Source organism: Alternaria viburni (assembly GCF_023758015.1).
Source record: "Alternaria viburni strain BMP 2772 chromosome Unknown scaffold_3, whole genome shotgun sequence".
NCBI lineage: Eukaryota > Fungi > Ascomycota > Dothideomycetes > Pleosporales > Pleosporaceae > Alternaria > Alternaria viburni.
In genome coordinates, this window is record NW_026055772.1 from 1,635,169 (window position 1) to 1,658,830 (window position 23,662).

Here is a 23,662-nt window from a genome sequence, read left to right on the forward strand (position 1 = left end):
GATGAATCTACAAGCGTTGAGGTTAGTATCACTCTTCGTCGTTCAACCTCCAGAGCTCAGAATATGCCGGTCGTCCTCATGTTTCCAGGAAAAACATATTAGGGCTGCCGAAGAATTGTACACGGCAACAGGTTGCATAACCATCAGCCCCGTTGGAGACCAGTGACTCTACAATCGTCCTCCTTCAACCTTGCTTCACTCTCGACATGACATATCGCGTGGGAGGCCGCTTCGGAACACAGTGACCACCCACATTGATGCCTTCGGCCTTCCCGAACGCAGGTAATCCTCCCGACAACATGTTCCTGGGTGGGAGAATTTCTCGCCATTGGGCGCCCATCATGGTACTTACATACCCATAAATCCACCTTCTGAGTGGAAAACATGTCGTCCAGGCCCCCATGCACCTCCATGCCAAGCTCAACCATTCGAATTGTACGTCAGGCCAAGGTATAGATCAGCCTCCAGATCCGTGTAGTGTAGCATTTGCATCTCCGGAAAGGTGGTAGACCGGCAGTATACCGGTTGATGTACCTGCGGCTGCAGCCATGAGGCGTTTTTTTCTTCACGTCTCGGCGGTCAAGGTTGCGGAGACGTCGGTACATGAGCACCGAGAGGAACAGTCCTCAGTGGTGAGATGTCATTCTGGTAGAGTATAAAGAGGCCTGCAGCTCGTCTGCAAGCTTCTCCATCAAGCATCCGGCAACCAGCTTCTCGGGACACTCACTGAACTCCGGTTCGCACATCAACTTCCAAGACCTCTTCAAAGTCTCTAAGATCAATCTAACAATGGCTGCTCGTGCCTCTGCTCTCATGCTCCTTGGAGCTTCCGCCGCCATGGCCGGACCTCTTGCCCTTCGCCAGGCTACCGTCACCGTCACCCACACTGCCGAGGCTGCTCCTGCTGCTACAGCTTGGGATGCCGGTGCTGTCCACCAGTTCCCCATCCACGCTTCTTGCAACGCTACCCAGCGTAGCATGATTCAGAAGGGTCTCGACGAGACAATGACCATCGTCAGCCATGCCCGCGACCACATCCTCCGCTTCGGCAACAACTCCGAGGTCTACACCAAGTACTTTGGCGAAGCTCCCACTGGTGAGCCTCTTGGTTGGTTCACCAAGATTGCCGACGGCGACAAGTCTGGTATCCTCTTCCGCTGCGACAACGTTGATGGCAACTGCGACCAGGAGGGTTGGGCCGGTCACTGGCGCGGCTCCAACGCGACTTCCGAGACTGTCATCTGCGACTTGTCCTACGAGATCCGCAGGCCTCTTTCCACCATGTGCATGCTCGGATACGATGTCGCCAACGGCGCCACCAACACTTTCTGGGCTTCCGACCTTCTTCACCGTGTTCTCCACCTTCCCCAAGTTGGCGAGGGTGTCGTCGAGCACTACAACGACGAGGAAGAGGAGAAGTACCCCGGAACCCTCGCTCTTGCCAAGAACAACGCTACCTACGCCGCGAGAAACAGCGACACTCTCCAGTACTTTGCTCTTGAGGCTTACGCCCATGACATCGTTGTTCCCGGTGTTGGCTGCCCTGGCACTTACACCCCTCTTGAGGAAGAGTCTTCCCCTGTTGCCACCAGCACTGCTTCCGCCACCGCCTCCGCATCTGCTACTCCTACCTCTGCCTCTGCTGCGGCTACCTCCTCTGCCGCTGCTGCCCCCGCTGAGGCCTGCGAGCCTCACGATGACCACTGGCATTGCCCTCCCGGCGTTCCTGAGCCCACCTCTCCTCCTGCTTAAGCGTTAACGACATGATAGCCGCACATATGGCTACGAATAACGGACTTACTTGACTTTGTCATCGAGCTCCTACATGATTTATGGAAGATCACGATAGACATTAATGATAATCCAATTTACTTATGATATCAATTGGTATATGCTTGTAATTTATGCGATGAGTTTGTTGAATCCGCCATGCTGTTTAACTCCAATCATCCCCGATAGGCCTGCTTCTGGTGAGTATGGCATCCTATGCAGTTCAGTTTCGTAGACTCACAAGCATGTCTTTCAGTCCACGCCGCGCGTAAATGATCAATCGTCACGCTGTGAACTAGACGATGTTAGTATTGGTGTGAGCTCGACGCGTTGTTGGGATGATGGAATGGGTGAGGAAGCAAGCCACCCCACATAACCCCACTTACGTCAATTACGTAGGGCAAAAGCTCAGACCCGAAACTACGTCAACAGGTATTGACCCAGCAAGCACTCCTTAACACCCTTCTCTCGCTTCAAGGTACATTCACCGATATCATGGCAGAAGCATCGACTTCTTCGAGAAGGTGGTCACTTTTTCTTCGTCCGGTACTCATCCCAAACCTCGAGCATGCAAACTTCCATGAATATGTGCAGGGGTCGGCCGCCCTAGCTAAATTCGACGGTGAAGATATTGTGAAAGAAGATGTAGATGAGAAGATTGAGGAAGATGCGCAACGAATATGGAACGAATCTCGATTCGATCCGCGCAAAGTTGGGGAGGAGCAAGCACGCCAAAATACCACGCAGTACCTCGAAGAAAACGAATTCCACTTCCGCGATGCGGCAGCCAATATCGGAATGTTTCTCAAAGGAAGGTTTCCTTGTGGTATTCGGGCTTGCGACAAGATCAAGCACCTTCGCGTCTACATCCGTTGTGAAGAGTTCCTGGGATGGGCGGGCTGGGGCGAAGGGGATTATGGAGATGGCGGACCGGAAGAAACTGACGAAGATTTTGAATGGGAAGAGCGTCAGAACAACGTCTATGATGAGGTCTCTCGCGTGGCCAAAGCCTTTTCGCGGATCCCTTTCCCTTCGCGACCACACATCACTATGGTAATAGTGACTCCGTTTGGCCGCTTCGGTGCCGAAGGTGTCGAGGAAGAGAGGGTCTTATTCAACTTCATCGAAGCGACACTCGAGCCCTATCATGACCTCAAGAGTACTGGTGCGACAGTGACAGTCAGCACGATAGAAGCCGACGACGCCGAGGAAGAGTATGCATCGACGGCCTCCGCGCTGGACTTCGAAATCACATGGCTGTATGAGCTAGAAGAACAAAAGTATAAAGAAGTACGCCGGATTGTTAGCTGATCTTCTTGCTACTATACTGACGTTGAGCAGAGATGGAATGCGCGGGAGTATCCCCGCTACGCTTATCCCAAGGAACCAGCACCACCCCACTATGCTACGTTACTAGCTCGCTCTCATGAGCTTCATGACCAGCGTTTAAGAGAGGGAGAAGATGAACTGCAGAGAAGAGTCGCAATATGGAGGAACACAGCGCCTGGAGACATGGACGAAGAACGTCGGCATCTCAATAGAAAGGCTGGAACGGTCGGCACCGCTCTCTAGACCGTTCCCTTAACGCATCTCCACGTCTATGATGATTTGGGCGATATGCATTCAGGAAATTGCTTAGGCCAGTACAGTAGCTCTTTGCGCAATCATGTCGGTGGTTACCGTGATCTTCATGATCGTCAAAGGAATGACAAGTAAATTCCAGGCTTGTTAACCTGGGGGAAGCCTACCTACCTAGGTAGTCTAACTTTATGTTCGGCACAAAAGATTTATGCATACGACGTCATTTCAACAACCGAAGTCTACCTAGGTACCTCAGCTGCACTACTCTGTTGTAGCTGTAATAGTCGCTAGGATGCTACGGTACACGCGACGATGGTTGGGCAGCTACCCAGATGCTCTCAGACTGTCGCCTCTCGCTATTGCCCAATGCACAACGTTGCTTCCGGCGCAAGTAGCCTTGGGGGCCATCACAAGTTTCTTTGTGCACTGAAACCCAACGAAGAATTACGGTGCGCCTTTGTCTTAGACTGTGGCCTGGTCTTGACCCGGGCTGCCCTGAAACTAAGACAAGACCTCGCGACTTATCTTGCCCTTCATCCTTTACAATTTATCGACTCCAGTTGTAGACACTTGTGTCCTCGTGAATACATCTTCTGTTATCACTTCCAAGGAACGATCATCGCGCAGGTGCGATGACGAGCCCACTCAAGAGAGGGCTGATCGACGACTGCGAAGATGATGTACTGAGCGACCTAGGGGCTAAGAGGAAGCGACTCAACAGGTAAGCTTTACAGATCGAGGAACAACGAGTTACTGACTATACACAGCGATCCAAACTCTCGGATTTTGAGAAATGGAACCGATGATATCAGGCAAATTGCTACGACCCTCGAGAATGCTCTGGGAGGTGCTGCAGAATTGCGTCTCATGATCTACGAGTACCTATGCCACGAGGACGATGGTATTCACATACCAAATCTTGACCACGAGTTCTTCCATGTGCACGATACAGGAGATGTAGTGAGTTTGGTGTTCTTTGAAGAGGACTATTGGCCTCCCCAACTCTGTCTGGTCGAGAAAGAAGAGATTGTGAAAGAACGGCTAGCAGCTCTGAGAGCGGTTTTCATATTTGACCCCAAGTTATGTGGTTCTCAGATGGCTCTGGAAATCACCGAGACTTTCTTCAAGACGAATGTATTCCACCTCCGCGATGCACGACATATGAGCGAATTTATCAACACGCCTTTCCCGTGCGGATCTATTCCCAGAGATCATGTCCGGAACATCGTGGTGTACGTACGATTCGAGGACTTCCTCGAAGAAGCTGGTTGGAGCGTGCGTACATATGATGAAGAGCCCCAGGTACCACCCCCGGATTTTGTTTGGAGGGAACACGGTGTTTACAACAAATTCCGCCGCGACATTGCTTTCATTCAGAATACTTCGTTTGCCAAAAGCCCAAAAGTCACCTTAGTCATGGTCACACCATTCAGTCGATGGGACGCGAAAGATCTTGACGAGGAGCGTATCACGCTTAATTTTCTAGAGGTCATATTGCCGACCTACAGACATCTGAAGAATAACGGGTCAGAGACGAAGGTCATATCTCAGGAAATTGACTCACTGAATGAAGAGTGCTGGTACCATCGCGAGGAAGAAGACGTCACTTGGCAAGTCGAGATCGCAGCCAAAATCTATGCCCAGGTAAATGCAGTCTACTATGTTTGGTCAGTACTTTACTCACATCTTCATAGGCCCCAGTTGCCAATTATGCGTACCCCGGTGGTGAGGAAAAGACGCCGCAGCGCATCCGCTTGGAAGAACATGTGAAGGAAGCTGCTCCACAACGCGCAGGCTAGTGGTAGCCTACGCTATGAGGCAAAGAGGGTATCGAGATAGTGGCGACAACAATGAAAGCGATAGAAGCCTGGGCGTTCGCAGATGGGTGAATTGACTCGGGCCACAAGGTTGCGCGTCTGCGTGGCCATTGCTCAGTCATATAAATTTGCGGGCTCATTGCCCATTCCCCAATACCTCTCATCCATTACGCTCCCTCAACTTGATCCAAATTTCAACCCCACCAAGATGCAGCACCACGAAACCGAAGCAAAGCTCACTTCACCTTCTGACGCGGATAAGTCTCCTTCGACGAACATGGCAGCATTGTCTTCTTTACCAGAGGAGCTGCTCGATGAGATCACGGGGTATACAACAAAACCAAGCGACCTCGCTCATATGAGCCTCGCGTCGCACCAGCTGCGACGTATCGCGAATGAAAAGCTCTACACCAACCTTGCCCTTAACGAGCGTTACTCCGGAAGCTACCACTGTGCGGTCGAACAAGTCTTCTCCTTTGCGCTCGCGCTTCTTCACCGGCCTGAACTAGCATCTAGCGTTCGCAAGCTCTCGATGAGTCTTATAAGAGGGCAGCCAACGTCACCTCCCAAATGGTCATCTGACGACATCACTAAAGCACTACGAGTGATCGACGATATGGGTACCAAAGGCACTGGTTGGGCCATCCGTGTGCCAGACTGGAAAGCGCGCTTACTTTCTGGCGACGGCAAAGCTTGTGGTGGTCTTATTCTCGCTTTACTTCCAAATCTGGTCGAGCTGGAGATAGAGATCCTTGCCACTATGCCTGACTTTCGTGTAGCGGACGACGATGTAGAGTATAACGAACGCATTGTATGGTCCCATCAGCGTTACGCAGAGGATCCTCTCGACAAACTCTTTGGAAAGCCTGGGTACTATCTCTTGGAATTTCTAAAACCCAAAAGCACCGATCCGATCATGTCCTCTCGGATGAAAGGCATCCTCAACGCAAGACTTAGGAACCTTGTCAACAGACCAGCTTTGGATTTATCCCAGATCTGTGGCCTCAAGAAACTCGAAACTTTGCGGTTCTTCGGCAGCCGTCTTGACAAGCAATGGTGTACTCTGCCGAAGCTGCAGTGCTTAGAGGTCGCTCGAGAATGCAGGGTCCCGTCTTCATTCGTCGCTCCTGCTGTTGATACTCTTCAACTTGAGCTCGCTAGCTGTGTAGCAAAGGAAGTTGATCACAACGGGGCGCTAAATGGCGGTTTTCTTTCGGCCACATCGTTCCCACGGTTGGAACATCTCTCCATCCAGCTCACCAACTTCCACTCGTCTGGCGGCTTCTCTATTGTCAAACCTATCCTTAAAGACTCCAAGCGTGCAAAGAGTAATAGGATGGTTTATTGCCTTTCTCGGGTTGCGCCTAGCCTCAAAACCCTCTCAGTGAGTGCGTACGATAGCTTCGACCAAGACTTCTTGAAGTGGATGGGACCGGTCCCCACCTTTGCTCTCTTCAAGCAGCTGGAAACCCTTACTATACCACAAGTTCTTCTTCTTGGCGATGGTTTTCCGAATCCTTGCAAGCTTCTTCCTGCTAGCATCCAGGTGATTGAGCTTCTTCACCCAAGCGTCAAGGCGTTTGCTTGGCTCGACGCGCTCAACAAAGCTCACCACTTCTTCCAGGACCTGAAAGCTGTGTATCTGATCTTCGAAGACGCCCAAAATGACCAGTGCGTCACGATGTACGAAAAATACAGCGATTGGATCGCGGGTCGCGAGATGCACTACGAAGTGATCCTGCAAAGTCCTCCTGCCGAGCGCGCCATATGTGACACAGTACCCGACGAGGAAGACCCACGAGCCTATCGAATATGGGCACGCGCTGATGAGCGGGTAATACCATCTTTCGACGATGAAGAAGCCTTTCCAACACTTGTGTCATTCACCGATGACTCAGAGGCAACTCAGAGACGGCAAGCTAGCCACACTTTCCGCGTCTCATACGCCTCATACGCAAAGGACTGGTATCAAAAGATACGTATCGCGACTCCTAGGGCCTCCAAACAAGTAGATAATGACTCGACCGCTTGAGGACTTCACTATTGGCGTGCGTTCTCGCAGCGGCGATGTTACTAGCATCAGTGGGCACTGCTAGGCGGAGGAAATGCAAAAGATTTATTACAAGATGCCAAAAAAAACAATGCGGCGAATGAAGTATGCTAGAAAATGAATGCCAGTGTAATTCACCAAGTGCTTGTGATAGCTTCCATACGTGACCTCAAACCGTTTGGCCCAAGTGACCCTCTCCTGCAACATCGTCGCCCAGCTTAGGAGTTTGTGGTTCTTCTTGGGAGATAACGGGTGCCCGAATCTGTCCATGCTCATCCAGGTCTGACGCATCGTCCCTCAGGAGCAGAATCGCATTTGGCTGAACCTTCCATGCTTCCTTTGGGTTGAGAATGAAGTCGATGGTATCGGTCGTGCAACGATCGCCGGTGTCTGCTTTCAGGTAGTGCCAGGCCTGCGGGTCGGGTGCCTCGCGGTTCGGAGTCTCAAGGCAGAACCTTATCTAAGGCACGCTAAACATCAGTATGCTGCTCATCGACACCACTGCCGTCTTGCGAGCGACTCACCCCACGGGTGTTGCTCGGTGGGAGCTGTTGTCTGTACATGACCCACTCCGCCATCCCAGTACCCAGTCCATAGTGGCTGAAGGCAAGGTCGACCGTGAAATAGAGGCCAAAGGCGCCGAGGATAATGACCGAGAACGCACACCAGAGATAGCAGAAAGCGGCTGCTCCTCGCCAAGCTGATCTGCTTTCGCTGAATGAGTATGATCCAGACGGGCTCTTAGCTCCATCCACTTCGCCCCAAAAGCCTAGTCTCGACTCTTCGTCGTCGTCGTGATCGGTGGGCGGATCGAGCAGTTGATGCGCGTTGGTACCATGGCTGTTGTCATTGGATAGAATACCGGTCTCTGTCGCTTTTTGAACAGCTGCAGACTCACGGAAGTATGCGAACAACGAGGCATGCGGCAAGGCGACATCGGCGTCTGTGTTCGAGGTCGACAACCTGGTCACGTTCGACATGGTGAATTCGATGCAAAAGATGCGTATATATTATGCGTGATTCCAAAAAGAGACCAAAATCGAGGGATGCAGCGGTGCCAATGGCAATTTTTCGGGGTTGCGCGCGGGTGGATGACGGGAAGAATTACAAGAGAAAGACGACAAGGATGCAATAGACCTGCTAGCTTCGCACAGCCACTGCATCCGGCGAGAAAGTGCGCTCGGTGATCTACAAAGGGTTTTATAAGGTATCGACAGGAGCGATTTCCGCGAGCAGTAGGAGGTTGGGGTATCGCGCGTGAACGAACAAGGAAGAGGAAGTCGCGAAGGAACATCACTAAGTGTAGTCCATAAAGTAAAGAGACAGACTGTATGCAATATTGTAAGGCATGGCGAGAAGACTCAACTGGGTATCACAGCAGGAAAACCCGTTACGCTGGAGATCCGAAAGGACGAGTTGGTTGACTTGATCCAGCGTTACCAGTACCACTGGGTATTAACGAGAAGCCTGCGAATCCACCCGAAGCACGTGGGGGGAGGCTTCCGAACAAGCTTCCGGTGGCTGGAGTACTAGAGGTAGTGGCCGCCGATGTACGAGCATAAGAGGCAAACCCAGTGGTCGTCACAGGAGCGTTGGAAGAAGCAGAAGTCGCGTTGGTACCGGAGGTGGGCGGACCAGCGGTAATAACCAGATGAGAAGCCGTGTGAGCGGCACCTGCAGACGAGACAAACTTCTGAGGGCTTGGAGATTCCATCTTCCTGGGCCAGGATTTGAGAAGCAGAAAAGCTAACTCATCAATGGTGTCTAGCTTCGACTCCAGGCCAGGTAACTCAGTGATGTCCACCTTGAAATATGTCCGGAAAGCCTGCACTATCTCGTCTCGAAGACCGCGGTTGGTCTCTGGGGTATTGCTATACGTGAGTTGCACGGCAGCGATGAAGTCTTCCGAATCAACGTGGTGATCCAGGCTCTCGCGAAACTTGGTCTTTGCAAGTCGGCTAAGCCCCTTCACCTGATATTTATCAGCGAGCGCATACATGCTCGCGTGTATTGTAAGCGGACTGGTGATTTCGATGCTGTTGTCGGGCTTTCGGTGGCTGACGTATTGGGACGCTTTCTTCTGCTGCTCTATTTTCATTTCCGACTGCTCAATATTCTTGAGGTTCAACGCGAGGCAAGCGCATTGATCATGACGCTGAGAGCTTCCAAATGCGTATCGGCGGGGGTGGTGAGCGGGCGCCGCTGCTGTGTTGAGGTCATATTGCTTGAGTTGTTCGAACGCGGCGATGCCCATGTCGTCAGTGGGATCGTAGTCACCCAAGTACAGGTAAGCGATTAAGCGTCGGATCATCTCTGGGTCGTCGTCTGGCAGATCGATGCGTCGTTCATCAGCTTCCTGCTTTGCTGTCAGCACAGGAGATTGGCTCAAAAAGGCTACTGGCTCACCTTTCCACCGAATTTGATGTTGTTCGCGAAGAACTCGCATGCTGAGCCAACGACGACCGAGTGCACATCGAATGTCGAATTGCCGCAGCTGATAACCAAGTCGGTGAAGTCGCCATTCTTGTATGCCCTAGACCATGTCAGAGCCAGACACGAGTACTGCCACAGGCGCGTTAGTGCAGCGCGGAAAATTTACCTGAGAATATGTGGCGGACAGCTGAAGGGCATTTTACACATTGGCGAGCCTGGATTCGAGGTTCTTGAGGGAGGAGCGACGCGTTGGACGCGCCCATCGTGAGATTACGCCGACGCGACGCATGGGCACGAATGTGGCTCGCCAGCAGCCCCTTCTTAAACAGATAAGCGATAGAAGTGCTCTCCAGACTTTAACCACATGCAGCAGTGTTGCGCAGGGAGTAAAACATCGCAGGCCCAATGACGCAGCGTGAACCTATTCGGGTCCGGAGAATTAATGCATGCAGGTGTCAGCGCGAACCACGCTAGCGCTAGGGCGTCGTCGGGTCCCCAAGACCAACACCGTCTTATATCATACTCTCCCCCGCCGGTTAGATAGCGAATCTTTTCTGCGTTCCCGACAGAAACTCTCAGCCTACCCAAGAGGCATTCGCGACCTTTCCGCACGATGACGCCGTCAACAAAACCGGAGCCTGGATGACCCCAGCCCATTATCACGGATGCGCATGGTCAACATCTCGACACTGACAACCTCCTGGCCATTTGGTATACTGATCTATTAGTCTTCATGTCTTCTATGTATCTATTGCCGGCCGATCCCTTTTCTATCATCCCGACAAGACCGGGAACGCCAGACTAGCATATTCTGAGGACAAATCTTCCAACCCCTTCATGGCTTTTACAGATAGGCCTGAGAGGCGCAACTGTTCAAGCCTGTCTGGCAGTATCTCCCCAATTCTCTTCCTCGAAACCAGGCCACGCTCCAAAACTCCTTGAATGGGTATTTGAAGGTGCTTCATTTGGTTGAAGTGGGCCAGGCTTGTTACCGGCTCCAGGTACTTGAAGCAATGCGGATCTGTGCCGGCTTTCTTGATGCACAGCACTTCTAGTGTCTGCGATACTGCAGCCATAGTTTCGATGAGGATTTCCATGCTTCCCCGCGCATCATTCCCAAGAATATCAGCCTCGATCTGATTTGGCCCTGGAGCTAAGCACTTGTTGCTTATGTTGATGGTGAGCGATCGCAGGCAGGGCATTCGCTGAAAGAGTTTGGGTAGATCTTTGTATCTCCGGTCGTCGTTAAGAAAGACCTCGGTGGTCAGATTCAGCACCAGTTCTTCGACCCTGGAGACACCTGCTGATGCAGTATCCCAATCGACGCTACAGTGAAGGCCAAGGGTGACAGCCCTCAGGCAAGACAACGCCAGCCAATTCCAGCTGATATGACGAGCATGCAGATGCAGCTTCCGGAGCGCCTTCAATCCTGGGTTCATGGCGATATCGAGGGGGTGTGACCCAGCCTTGACTGGAAGCCTGCACTGTACGCTACATGCATGGCCATAACGACCGCTGTCGAGCTCATGCAGGCTACCGTTGGAGATGATTTGCAGATCGAGCTCTTTCAAGTTTGGGAGAGAAGCAAGGAGGAGTGCCGCAATCTGTGTCTCGCCCATATACACGCGTGTGTGCTGGAAGAAGCCCTGGAGTACTGGATTGCCAGCCGCGGACAATGTGGTGAATGGGATCTCGACAAGATGGATGATGGGCCGCAGCGTGAGTTGGGCTACTGCGCGTGCTAGGTCAGGACGACTGAAGAGGGTGCGAGCCAGTCGGGCAATTTGTCGCGGCATTGCATTGTCAGTGTAAGAGATCGTGGGGTATCGATGGAGTGCCTCCTGCGCCGTGGAGCCGATATGTCTGGCAGCCAAGCTGAGGTTATGAAGATCGACTTCGGGGACTTGGGCGACGACCTGGAGGAGGAGCTCGTCGGGGAGCCTCTTTAACGGAAACGAGTCAGCGACGGCCGGTTCATCTACACACAAATCTGTTAGCATCGGAGTCCCCTTTGGAGCATTCATTTCTATTGACGGTGGGTTGAGGTTATCGGTCTTGGCTGAGGTTGGTCACGCAGGCAAGGTTCTCACAAGAGATGGAGATGGTATCGTGCCTGTGAAGAGTTTGCAGCATCGGATACAAAAGTTCGCGAAGTGAAAGGGCGCGATGAGGTATGAACGATGAGTAAGATTGCACGCAAACGGCGCGTCGACTCCGATACCGCAAACCACACCTCGCTGCCAACACGGCCATCGTCGCATGCCACTCTCGATACACACGTGGTCTCACAGTCGAGGCTTACCGACCGAATACATCGTCACTCTACGACATTACGTTGAATGGTAGAGAAGGGCAACGATGATGGGATATGATGATACCCGATCGATGCAATGCCTACGGTGCTCACGCCGACTGTCATTTCCAGCTCTCTCCATATCCCTGTGTTATCTAGGCACAGATACCATCGCTTTCAACCTCTCCTGTTCCTTGAAAGCAGCGCGCCTCCTTACTGCGCTCGTCATCACTGAAATGCTCTCATGTCATGGAATCGGTCGCTCCACCTGTCCAGTGTCACTTCGATTTCCAGTATGACCAGCGTCACTCCTAGCGACGGTTGCCTAACGACGATGATAGTTGTAGTAACCCATCCTTCCCTTTACCACTATCATCGGCAAGCGTGTACATAAGTCAGCAGAAACAAGACACAATGAACTCACCCATGCCATTAACTATTCTACGGTCCCTTATCCTAGTAAAATGCGATATCTGCGTGTCATAGTCGATATTTCGAAATCCCATACACCGCAAGACCTTCCAGCAAACAAGCATTCGTGATGTACCCGCAGAACATTCGAGAAAAGAACCAAAGTCTAACACGCAAACAAGATACCCATGCCCAACATCAAAGTCCTCGCAAAACCGACCAACTTCATGCACCGACCCCGTCTTCTCACCACCATGATCCAGACAAACATATCGCACGAACACTATAAAACTCTATCGCGCCTCTGATTTCAAAGCCACATGGCACAGATCAGTAAGCAGTTTAGATCGTCCCCACCCTCTGCAGGTGTGTGCAGGCAAGATCGGGGGAGGAACGGACCGAAAACGTTTTGTAGATCTCTTGGTATGGCTTGTATACATCCAGGGCAAGGAAGAGTGAGCAAAACCCCACGTGTAGGGCCGGTGGTGGCTAATACGCGATCTTCGGCTCTTATGTAGACCACGTTGCGGGCCGTAGTAAAGGCTATTCTTTGGCAATTCTATCATTATGATGTAAAGCACGTGCGCGGCGGTTGGCAACTCCGTGTAGATGGAAATAGTAGTGTAGCAAACGCTATTGACATGGCAAAACTCATAAGACGAGATGACGTAGCTTTGTGCCCTTCGGGAGCATTGGCGCCTAGATATTGGGTATTGATGCACAGTGATATGACTGATCTTAATATCGGGGTAGAGTAGATGTTACAATGGATACATTCATGACGATGAAACTATGAAGAGAATAATACAAGGTCGCTCATTGGTATCGCTAAAAGTACTGCAAAGGTTCTTGAAAAAGAAAAGAGGAACTGCCAATGAGCAGAGTCAGTAGGCCATTGGCTCAAGCACACCGGGTGTGACGTTGAACTGCGCGGATGCGCGGCTTGATAAGGTTGGTAAGACATGCTGACCCCGCATCACGTCGACGGTTGACTGCAGCACTGTCGTGAAACACGTTGTCTTAGCCAAGACAGACGTTTTGTGTGGCGGCTGCGTACCACCCGCAGGATGATCCCGGTTTTGGACGCGCGTAGGATTCTACAAAGATAGATGACGAGATTCAACATGGAGTTGAGTCGTATGCTTGCAGCGGCGATGCAGATACTGGTGCACACTGCGGAGCAGCGATGATTGGCTCGATGCGGGAACGACTGTGACGGGATTCCCTTCAGGAAGAGACAGGAAGTCCGCTTGCCATACGGAAGAGTTCGAAAGCAAGACCTGGTGTTTCTCGCACGGCCATTTCGACATCGGGTCGCAGCGACAGGCTGGGGTTGGCACGGAAGGTCTGGATGATGACGTCTCGCAGACCACGGTCAGTGTGGTAGGTAGACTCGTACGCCTCTTGGCAGGCCTCTGGGAAGTCGGCACTGCTGAGGTGCAGGTCAACCTCCTCTGCAAATTTGCTACGCGCAAGCGCTTTCAAGCCTGCAATGCCATACCTGCCATAAACCGTTAGCAAGCAAGTTCCAAAGGAGGTGTGATGAAAGATGGGTGCGTGATTGGAGAGGGAGTAGTAGTACGCTGACGCGGACTGTTTCGAAGATGCAGCCATGGAGGCCCAAGGACCATAGTAGGTAATTGGTGCATCTTGAAATCGTACACAAGAAAAACAGACGAAAGGGCTGTGTATGCAAAGGTACAGTGGGGTGTACAGCGCGGGGTGCGATTGGCGAGGTAGAGTGCCGGTGACGCATATGGCGGAGTTTGTCGGCGTTTCAACCGCCGTGCCACGCGCTGCACACCCCAGTCATGGGAGGTAGAGCTGCAGGCGCAGATGAAGCAACCCCGCAAATCGCGGCGCGCATTCAGGCAAAACGTAGAAAAGTAAACAATGACGGAGAATGGTAGTACTTACTTCTCAGCGATGGCGTAGACCTTGGCATGTGTGATGAGATGTGTCGTCTCAATGTCGAACTCAGTCTCTGATTGCTCGCTTTCCAGATCATCATCCTCGAAGAACTGATCAGCCATCGGCGTGTCGGGCAGCTTGGAGGATGCATCGATGCTTTGAAACATTGGCTCGTCGGCGGGAGGAGTCAGCGGCATTGAGTTGTTGGTTGCGGCCATAAGTGCAAGGAGCGGGTCTTCGACTTGGACCAGGTTCAGCTTCTTTGGGGGGCTTCTCCTCTTGGTAATCGATGATCGTAGAGAGGTAGGTCGGTTCGATCGTTGTGAGGATCGGCGCGAGAGTGACTTCTTGGTGAGGTAGTCCATGTGGTAGAAGTCTAGAAAGCTTTAGCACAGTCTAGGGTCCCATCGCCTCATGCAATACGTACAGTGCACCATGTGTTCAACAGCTTCTGCGTCATCTTCGCTGAGGTCAACCACTCCGGTTTCTGCTTCCCTGAAGCCATTTCGGCAGGCTCCCTCGAAGAAGGTGGATCTTGTTGCGAGGAGGATACGGTGTACTGGGTATCTTTTGGCACCACAAACAATGGTCAGATCTGAGTATTGTCCGCATGCAAACAGTCTAACAGACTTAGCTGGGTTGGAGGGACAGAAGGGTGTAACTTACGAGGCCAGGGCCGACTTGAGCTCGATCATTGGTGCGTCCATTGTGTGAAGGTGTTGAGTGAGAGTCAAGGTAGGAGTGTGAGAAGGTTGTTGCTGATACTCGAAAGGTTTTGCGGGCAGAGGAAGGCTTCTTGAGGCAGATGCTCGTAGGACCCTGCCGTTAAAAACAAAAGGACAACGGCCACAGGTGTGACGATTTTGACCTTACGCAAGAACGCGTAGGGGTACGTAGGGTTCGGGCGCTGATCACGGAGGCGCCGCGCGAATCCGAGAGACTGGATAGGCTGAGTCAAGGGTACCGAGATCGCCGGAAACAGGCAATTTTATGCTGTTGGCGATTCAGATGATTGTATATATGGCGAAATTGCTGATTGCTCAATGCTTGTATAGAGTGTAGTTGGGTATTGCAGATCGAGGTGAAAGCGGAGTGTAAGGCAAGAAGGGAGGGCTACTGGCGCTCTTGTAGGCATGCAGCCGTCTCCAGCCATGGCACGCTGGCGTCAGTCCTGGACGGCGCATTCAAATTCAGTGACATGGGCGGTTGCATGGACCGCATCTAGGCAAGTCACAGGGTCTCCCATCGCTCGCAGGCAGCGCAAGATTTGAGCTGACACGCATCGCTTCGTCCAGAGGACTCAGTGGCTTGGCGCAAGTGTAGCGCGGGCTGGGCTAGAACAAACAGGGCGGTCTTCTGCAAGCGCATCGTGGAAAGGCAGGGTAAGCAATGTCACGCGAAGAGCTAAGGCTCTAGTGGCTGCAGCACAATGCCGAACGCGAGCCATGGTGGATGCGAGGCGCAGGGCATGTCAACTAAGCGGCAAAGCAGAGCAGCTAGAGTCAAATGACCAGGGAAGTCCGGGAGACCAGGGAAATCATTTGCCCTGCGCATGAAAGGCTACCGTTGGTACTGACGGACTCCAGACGGTCGGCGAAACGCGAAGGCCGCTCTCCGTTATGGGGACGGGCGGCCAAGAGGCGGGGCGGAGGATTCCGTCCAGGATGTGTGGGGAGCAGGCTGCGATGGCATGGGAAACCTCAAGCCGGTGTTGCACCACGACCGAACGACCAAGACTTTGACGTTTGGCAGGAAATCTGGTGGGGGAGGTTCTGGGCCCACCGCCGGCGATCCGTGCTTCTTTGGGACGCCACGACGCGTACCAGAGAGTGCGATGCGGGATCACGAACGAATGTTGTGCTTCTCCTAGGAAACTGTAAATGTTGCTATATGTCCTCGTCTCAACATGCCTTTAGAAAAGTATGTTCGGTCAAGATGTCCTACCCCGGTTTCAAAAGCCGACATGTCTCCGATGGGAGATTTTTGCATGCGTAGAAAGACAGATGACAGTTAATGCGTTGCTGCGACCCCACGATTCCGTACTGGAACGAACAATTGGGAATCATCGAGGCCAGAGTGTATGGAAGCGCATACGAGAAGGTTGGTGGGGTGGAACGAGCCGTCTAGCCAGACGCTACGCGGACGCCGAAAGCTGAGACTCAGCCTTCCGTGACAGCAACACGGAAGCGACATTGGCCGCGACCACGTACCAGACTGATGGAAGGGAATCTAAGATCGTGATGAGATGAACGTTGAGCTAGATGCGTATGACCAGACATGCGGAAGCTGAAGCTGGCGCTATTGGCTTCGTAGAGCACCTGGGCAGGTGCTCAGCCGCAAGCCACTCGTACGAGTACCTGAGGCCAAGCGACACGTGAGATGCCGATGAATGTCCGTGTGTAAAAAGGAAAGAGAGGCCTAGAGAGTATCGTCAAGCGCGGACATGGTGTTGTATTGGAAAGTGAAGAAGTCGCAATGGGCATGGCAGGAGCAATGGAGCACGCGAGGCTGACATAATGCGAAAGTGACATGGGTGCTTCGGTTGTCTCGCGAAAGGCTGACGTCGACAATCACCGAGCTCTGGGACAGGCAACTCGCTGTAAACACGCACAACGTCAGACAGTCGCAATTTCGACGACTTCACTCACCTTGAGCTTGATGTGCGCATCTCTCACTGCGACATAGACTTTATTTCCTTCTCCCTTCTATTGCTAAGCCAACCACCACCACCAGCCAGCAACCCCGCCCTGGCCCAACTATGGCCGACTTCAAGTTATCAGCCACTCTGCGCGGCCACGAAGACGATGTACGTGCAGCTTTCTCTATAACTACGGGAAACTACTAGACTATGCAGAGCAACAGCTAACACCACCAACAGGTCCGCAGCGTAGCATTCCCATCTCCCTCGTCCATTGTCTCTGCGTCGCGAGACTTCACAGTACGCGTCTGGGCACAGCAGTCACAAAGCCCACCGATATGGGACAGCACCATCAAGACACACGGCAAGGAGTTCGTGAACTCGCTCGCTATCGTTCCACCCTCGTCCTCTTTCCCTGAAGGCCTGGTCGTATCGGGCGGCAAAGACCAAATCATCGACGTACGGCGGCCCAGCAAGAACCTCGACGACGACGCCGACGCTCTTCTGATCGGACATGGCAACAATGTGTGCGCGCTGGATGTCAGCGAGGACGGCAAATACATTGTCAGCGGCAGCTGGGACATGGAGGCACGGCTGTGGGAAGTAGGCAAGTGGGGCGAATCTACAGTGCTGCAGGGACACTCTGCCTCTGTATGGGCCGTCCTCGCCTACGACAGCGACACCATCATCACCGGCTGCGCAGACAACCAAATCCGCATATTCCACACCTCAGGCTCCACGTCCCCGGTGCGGTCAATACAAGCACCTGAAGTCGTGCGCGCTCTCTGCCGATTGCCTCCGGATCATCCCTCTGGTGCCCAGTTCGCTTCCGCCGGCAACGACGCCGTCATCCGGTTATGGACACTCAACGGACAACAGGTGGCTGAGCTGCACGGCCACGAGAACTTCATCTATTCCCTTGCCGTTCTTCCCAACGGCGGCCTGGTGAGTGCCGGCGAAGACCGGACGGTGCGCATATGGGAAAACAATCAGTGCATCCAGACCATCACCCACCCAGCTATCTCCGTATGGACAGTAGCTGTATGCGGCGAGAACGGCGATATTGTCACTGGCGCGAGCGATAAGCTTGCGCGCGTCTTTACCCGTGACCAGTCCCGCTACGCTGCTGAAACCGAGATCCAGCAATTCAACGACGACGTCAAGGGCTCTTCGATACCACAGCAAACGGTGGGAGACATCAACAAGGAGCAACTGCCCGGTCCCGAGTTCCTTACACAACGTTCCGGCACCAAGGAGGGCCAGGTCCAGATGATCAAGGAGATGAACGGCAACGTGTCCGCATACCAGTGGTCTGCAGCCGCCAATCAGTGGGTAAACGTTGGCACTGTTGTCGACTCGGCGGGCAGCGGCGGACGCAAGATCTCGCACGCTGGCAAAGAGTACGACTATGTTTTCGATGTCGATATCGAAGATGGCAAGCCTCCCCTGAAGCTACCCTACAACCTCAATCAGAACCACTACGAAGCTGCGCGCAAGTTCATCGAAGACAACGAGCTGCCGCTCACGTACCTCGACCAGGTCGCCAACTTCATTATTCAGAACACACAGGGTGCTACGCTAGGTCAGAGTAGTGCGCAGGGAACGGACCCGTGGGGCTCAGAAGCACGGTATCGGCCCGGCGACGCCAATCAAGTCGCGACCCAACCTCCACCCGCACCTCCGGCCGCTAAGATACTCCCGCAAAAGGACTACCTGCCCATCACGACAGGAAACCACAAGATCATTTTCAAGAAACTTACCGAGTTCAACGAGGCCCTTGTGGCCGATGGACAGAAGGGCATCTCGCTGAATCCGCCCGACGTGGAGCAGCTGAATGCGACCGTCACGGCATTGGAGCAGGGAAATGGCAAGGGCATTGACATTACAGGCGTGGAGCTCCTTGTCAAAGCCGCAACACAATGGCCGGCAGAGAAGCGTCTGCCCGCCTTGGATTTGCTACGGCTTGTCCTTGCTTTCGAGGAACCGGCAGCCTTCCTAGTGTCGCCTGAGCAAAGTCTGTTACCAAACCTTATTGAATCAGGGGTTTTCACGGAATCCTCCCCGCCCAACAACACAATGATGGCTATACGGTGTCTCAGCAATCTGCTCCAAACAGAAAAGGGACGATTACTTGCCAGCACAGAGTTTGATAACATCCACCCACTGGTCTCGCCCTTCCTAGCATCGACGAACCGAAACTTGATCATCGCGCTCACTACACTCTATATCAACTACTCGGTACTGCTAAACTCCGAGAACAACGCGGACCGTGCGCTTTCTTTGCTCGATGATCTATCCAAGATTCTCACTACAGCTACCGATTCCGAGGCTGTATATCGCGCGCTTGTGGCTACAGGCACTTTGCTGTGCTTAGGTCCAGACTTCTGCGAGGCTGGTAGGGACATTCTACAGATAGGCGATGCCATCACCCGCGCCGAGCAAAAGGTCAAGGAGCCGCGCATACGGAACGTCGTCGCTGAGATTCGGCAGAGGCTGCAAGGCTAGATGGCTGCGGTGGCTGCACCCTATTTATGAGAAAAACCCTGAACAGGTCTAGAGCCTACATCGACGCTAGGTTACCTATCTTGTAGACTTTTAGGTTAATGTAGGCTGCAGGCCTGTTCTGTTCCTTTCTTGGTCGACGTGGCTGGACAACAGATCAACCTTCCGATGCGCTGAACCAAGGTACATGACACACGGAGGATTAGCGTTTCTTGACAAGAAGTGGCAGAGAGAATAGGCTTTGAGGCTCGATTCTTGCGCATACAAGGCATGATTGGACACCGATATCAGCCTAGCAAGCTCGGATGCATTGATAGACAGATAATTCATACAAACACGTTCCAATCACGCGTTGGTCGAATGCACTCCAACACCATCGTACCCGCGCATTTCCCCGGATCGTCGTGCCTAAGGGCCTAGATTGGCATGCAGCCATCCGCGACGTCAACCTGCGTTTCTTCCTTCTACTTCATGCAAGTCAATTTAGTTCTTGCAGTAATTTTCCCCGCAATTGACATTTAAGCAATTGCGACCATGCGGACATTTGCGTTTTTCGCACATACACTACACCCGCATCAATGCCGCAAGATCGTCGTTCGTGACCGCCGTTATAGGTTTTGTTTTTTTGCATTCTTCTTTCAAAAAGGCCATGCACTACGTTTGCGATCGACCTGCAGCTGCGTTCAACTGGCTATGCGTTCTTCCTTCCCTTGAGGGGTTTGAAGTGCTCGAGCAGGCATGTGCCCTGTACCTTTCCACACCGTTATTGATCCTCTTCGCTAAACTGCCGGCGGACTACTACGTGTGTTCGCCAAACGCTCGTCGTGAGATGAGGAATTGGCAATAGAACGCGGCACGATAGAAATGACGAGGTCGACGTCATTTCCCAAACGACTCAGATGGAGCCGTCGTCCCCACTCATAATCGATTCATCTAGCCGTGGCTAATCTGTTAAGTTCATGAGGCAAATGACGGCGTGGCACTTGCCATCATGCGGCCTGTCCTCGGTGAAAAGAGAACAGGACTGAATGACTTGGGTCTCCGTCACTTGCGCATTTGGTGACGGACGCCATGGCATTTGAACACGTGTGCGAGGCTGTGTGCTAGTTCTGCATTTGGCCGATGGCCATGGTTCAGTGAGGGAGTGAGCGTTTGGGCGAGTGCACAGGCTGCTGTCGGCGTGTCGGTGTTTGCGAAATGCCGACTTGTAACAGTGTGATGCTTGCCAAGTATTGTGTTGCGCGGCCGAAGTGACGAAGGAGAAGGACCCAGAGTTTGGAGGAGCGGTGTGACTATGGGGAGGTGGGTGAATAAATGCGTATGCAGTACTACCACGGGTGGTGTGGTGGTTCGAAATGCAGTGCAAGGTGGGTGTGTAGGTATGCATGCGCACGGTCGGTGATGTGAGAATGACGCTAGTATCGATTGGAACTAGCGCAAACTCATGGGTTGTGTTGAAAGGGTGTCTGAGGAAGGAATCTCCTACCACAGTATGCGACTACATCTGTCCAGGCACCCAGCTCCAAAAAGGAAGTCTGCCTTTACATATGCGTCTACATTGCGAATGGAACAATGCTACGACGTCAAAATACGCTCTGACGCTTAGATATCGCTGACGTCAAGACATTCATCGGAGGAGGTAATGGAGGCATCATTGCTGGATCGTGCCTTGAGCGAAGCGAGTAAAGCGTAGAAATGCAGGAACAAAAGGGTTCATTTGACGTCAGTTTTGATCGCATTCATACTTACATCTGGGAACTGCATACCAATTCCAGCATTCACCGAATCTCCAACTATACCACAGCAGCAAGCAATCCTTCCAGATTACAACCACATCCTAAACTCTTGAAATCTCACGAACCTCAAACAACACTCCCTCAAAATGTCAGGCAAGAATCAACAAGGAAAGATGGACGTCACTCAAAAGAACGGCACGTCAACTCGTCTCCACACTCCCATCGTAGTCAACTAGCTAACACAGCGCAGTCTTCAACGCACCCCTCCACAAGCACTCCGCCGAGTCCAAAACCCCCTCAAACCTCCCCTCCACCATCAACGCCGGAATGTGCACAAGCAGCAACCCCATCGCCGCCATCCTCACCAACAGCTTCCTCGACTTCTCCACCTCAAACGGTACCGATCTGCGAAAATCCGGTGTAGGGCCGGGACAAAGATATTGCCTCGAGGCTTCGTCGTGGAAGAGCGCTGCGGATAAGGGGATTGGTGAGGTGCCTAAGGTCAAGTTGGAGTCGACGCATGAGAGCGCGTTGAAGAGTGTGGGGTTGGATACGCTGAAGAAGTGGGCGGCTGAGCAGGAGAATCAGGAACATGTTATTCGGCCTGGGCAGGGGAAGGGGGGTTTTGTTAGGGAGAGTGATCAGATTGGTGGGAAGGAACCTAGGGCTTGAGGTTCATGTCTGAGTCGTTGGTGAGTGAAGATGGCTGGGGTGATGAGATAGTATTGTACTATAATGATGGAGAAGAGCAAGAATAAACAGATATTGAAAGCGCTCTCCCAACCACATGGCCGTCTATCACTACCCATGACCGCCTCCTGGTCATCTATCAGGATCTCCCGAACAACTAGTCCCGAACGCGTGAGGAATGTGGTGTGTTGGTTTTGTTATCCTACTTATCTCAACGTGCGGGGTCGTGAAGATAGATTATACGTTGAAGCCTATAAGGTCTTCAATGTCCAGATCGGCATAGACTTGTAATCCACTGACCCCTACGGTAACCTGCTTTACTTTATGCGCTAAGTCAGGGCGCGATAGGATTGTTCTTACGAAGCTCGCAATAGGGAACACGATCATTGTGGTGTTTGGCTTCTCGATCCAGACCAATTTGTAGAGCACTTCTTCGACGACAGGGTGGATGGTCTTCGATACACGCGCTAAAGAAGCTTGGCTGCTGGTGTCGATGCGATTGATGATAAGAAGCTTGAGCTCGTTGGGTAAAATCTCGAAGCGCGAAAGGCCTGGAGGATACATGGTGTGGAGAGTTTGCAGTGTGCGTTTTGGTGGATGAGCGCGGAGGTACACGATCAGTTGACACGAAGGGGGTCAACTGAAGAAGCAGCGGCTAATTGAACATTTGCACGTCACACACCAAGTGAAAGTAATGGAAGGCAACGCTGGTCGCACAATGATCGGTACGTGCACCAGTGAGGAGCACCCAGGCTCCAGCACTAACGAATAGGTTCTCGCCCAGGCGAGATAAACGCATCGGGAGTGACGCATAATACCTCTCATCGACTCCATCCGCTTCGCCATTCGATACCAAGACACCAAACTCTGGCAACAAAACTTTGGGAATGATGCCGAAGCTCGAGGGTCTACCATCCGAGCTCCTGCTTCCCGTTGCCCGTTACCTTTCCCAGTCCGATCTTTACAGTCTAGCATCGACATGCCGAAAGCTCTCGAGCACCGCAGAAGACATACTCTACGATGCACCCGTGATAGGAAGGCCCTACAGCGAGGAGTATCAAAACCCCATCGCCATGAGAAATCGCGTTTTCACATTTGCTCAAACACTGCTTCATCACCCTCGGCTGGCTTCGAAAGTCCGTATGTTTTCAGTATCAGCATCCAAGGGCGGTGCTGAATTTATCGTTCATCCCGACGCTATGAGTCTTGCTGCCGACTGTCTCCGAGAGATTGGCCTTCATAGTGCTCCCTGGGCCAATCGCGTTGGGGATTGGATGCGCCGGTTGAAAGCAGGCGATGGCATAGCATGGACAGGCCTTATACTCACAATCGTCCCTAAGTTGCGAAACCTGACTATTGAACTCCTGTCTGATGCTGGCTTCACTACCGCTTCCACTTATGATAGCTACTATCGCTACCGTTGCCAACCCCTGGAAGGGCTCTTCGGATACCTTGAGGAGACGTCTGACTCGGCGGCTCTTCTACCACTCGATCTCACCGCCATTCCTGGATTGTGTCGCTTACAGACTCTGTATTATCTCGGTTACGATATAGCATCGAGCTGGATTTTCTTACCGGAACTGCAGACCCTCAAGATATCACACGAGTGCCGCCGTCCTGATCTCAAACGAGCGCAGACCCAGAACGAGATACCATCGCCCGGTATTAATGTGCAGAACGTCGTGTTGGAAGTTTCTACTAAATTGCTGGACCTGAATACTACCAGTTGGTGTCGGGCACTCGAAAACCGCTTTCTTTCCTCCAGTCTATATCCCAGGTTGCGCGAAGCCAAGCTATACCTCAACAACCAGCAGTACAACCCAGACTACA

General features: G+C 52.5%; 9 protein-coding genes across 9 annotated transcripts; 6 read left to right on the forward strand and 3 right to left on the reverse strand.

Moving 5' to 3' along the window:
- Positions 1 to 837: 837 nt before the first annotated feature.
- Positions 838 to 1,752, forward strand: J4E79_002170 (uncharacterized protein; the record flags this gene model as incomplete). Its single annotated transcript, XM_049351071.1, has 1 exon — positions 838 to 1,752. One exon carries the CDS (start codon positions 838 to 840, stop codon positions 1,750 to 1,752), a length of 915 nt encoding a protein of 304 aa, XP_049214910.1.
- A 513-nt stretch (positions 1,753 to 2,265) lies between these two features.
- On the forward strand, positions 2,266 to 3,081 carry J4E79_002171 (uncharacterized protein; the record flags this gene model as incomplete). Its single annotated transcript, XM_049351072.1, has 1 exon — positions 2,266 to 3,081. One exon carries the CDS (start codon positions 2,266 to 2,268, stop codon positions 3,079 to 3,081), a length of 816 nt encoding a protein of 271 aa, XP_049214911.1.
- Positions 3,082 to 3,983: 902 nt separating this feature from the next.
- Positions 3,984 to 5,150, forward strand: J4E79_002172 (uncharacterized protein; the record flags this gene model as incomplete). Its single annotated transcript, XM_049351073.1, has 3 exons — positions 3,984 to 4,072; positions 4,164 to 4,995; positions 5,046 to 5,150. The coding sequence occupies 3 exons, from the start codon at positions 3,984 to 3,986 to the stop codon at positions 5,148 to 5,150; spliced, it is 1,026 nt and encodes a 341-aa protein (XP_049214912.1).
- Positions 5,151 to 5,376: 226 nt separating this feature from the next.
- Positions 5,377 to 7,200, forward strand: J4E79_002173 (uncharacterized protein; the record flags this gene model as incomplete). Its single annotated transcript, XM_049351074.1, has 2 exons — positions 5,377 to 6,496; positions 6,554 to 7,200. 2 exons carry the CDS (start codon positions 5,377 to 5,379, stop codon positions 7,198 to 7,200), a joined length of 1,767 nt encoding a protein of 588 aa, XP_049214913.1.
- Positions 7,201 to 7,387: 187 nt separating this feature from the next.
- On the reverse strand, positions 7,388 to 8,198 carry J4E79_002174 (uncharacterized protein; the record flags this gene model as incomplete). The annotated part of the gene is made up of 2 exons (XM_049351075.1): positions 7,388 to 7,673; positions 7,780 to 8,198. 2 exons carry the CDS (start codon positions 8,196 to 8,198, stop codon positions 7,388 to 7,390), a joined length of 705 nt encoding a protein of 234 aa, XP_049214914.1.
- A 410-nt stretch (positions 8,199 to 8,608) lies between these two features.
- On the reverse strand, positions 8,609 to 9,849 carry J4E79_002175 (uncharacterized protein; the record flags this gene model as incomplete). The annotated part of the gene is made up of 3 exons (XM_049351076.1): positions 8,609 to 9,574; positions 9,625 to 9,751; positions 9,818 to 9,849. The coding sequence occupies 3 exons, from the start codon at positions 9,847 to 9,849 to the stop codon at positions 8,609 to 8,611; spliced, it is 1,125 nt and encodes a 374-aa protein (XP_049214915.1).
- A 3,733-nt stretch (positions 9,850 to 13,582) lies between these two features.
- Positions 13,583 to 14,973, reverse strand: J4E79_002176 (uncharacterized protein; the record flags this gene model as incomplete). The annotated part of the gene is made up of 4 exons (XM_049351077.1): positions 13,583 to 13,856; positions 14,273 to 14,642; positions 14,694 to 14,887; positions 14,933 to 14,973. 4 exons carry the CDS (start codon positions 14,971 to 14,973, stop codon positions 13,583 to 13,585), a joined length of 879 nt encoding a protein of 292 aa, XP_049214916.1.
- Positions 14,974 to 17,024: 2,051 nt separating this feature from the next.
- J4E79_002177 (uncharacterized protein) lies at positions 17,025 to 19,409 on the forward strand (the record flags this gene model as incomplete). Its single annotated transcript, XM_049351078.1, has 2 exons — positions 17,025 to 17,072; positions 17,145 to 19,409. The coding sequence occupies 2 exons, from the start codon at positions 17,025 to 17,027 to the stop codon at positions 19,407 to 19,409; spliced, it is 2,313 nt and encodes a 770-aa protein (XP_049214917.1).
- A 1,879-nt stretch (positions 19,410 to 21,288) lies between these two features.
- J4E79_002178 (uncharacterized protein) lies at positions 21,289 to 21,814 on the forward strand (the record flags this gene model as incomplete). Its single annotated transcript, XM_049351079.1, has 2 exons — positions 21,289 to 21,349; positions 21,393 to 21,814. 2 exons carry the CDS (start codon positions 21,289 to 21,291, stop codon positions 21,812 to 21,814), a joined length of 483 nt encoding a protein of 160 aa, XP_049214918.1.
- Between the last annotated feature and the right edge of the window lie 1,848 nt (positions 21,815 to 23,662).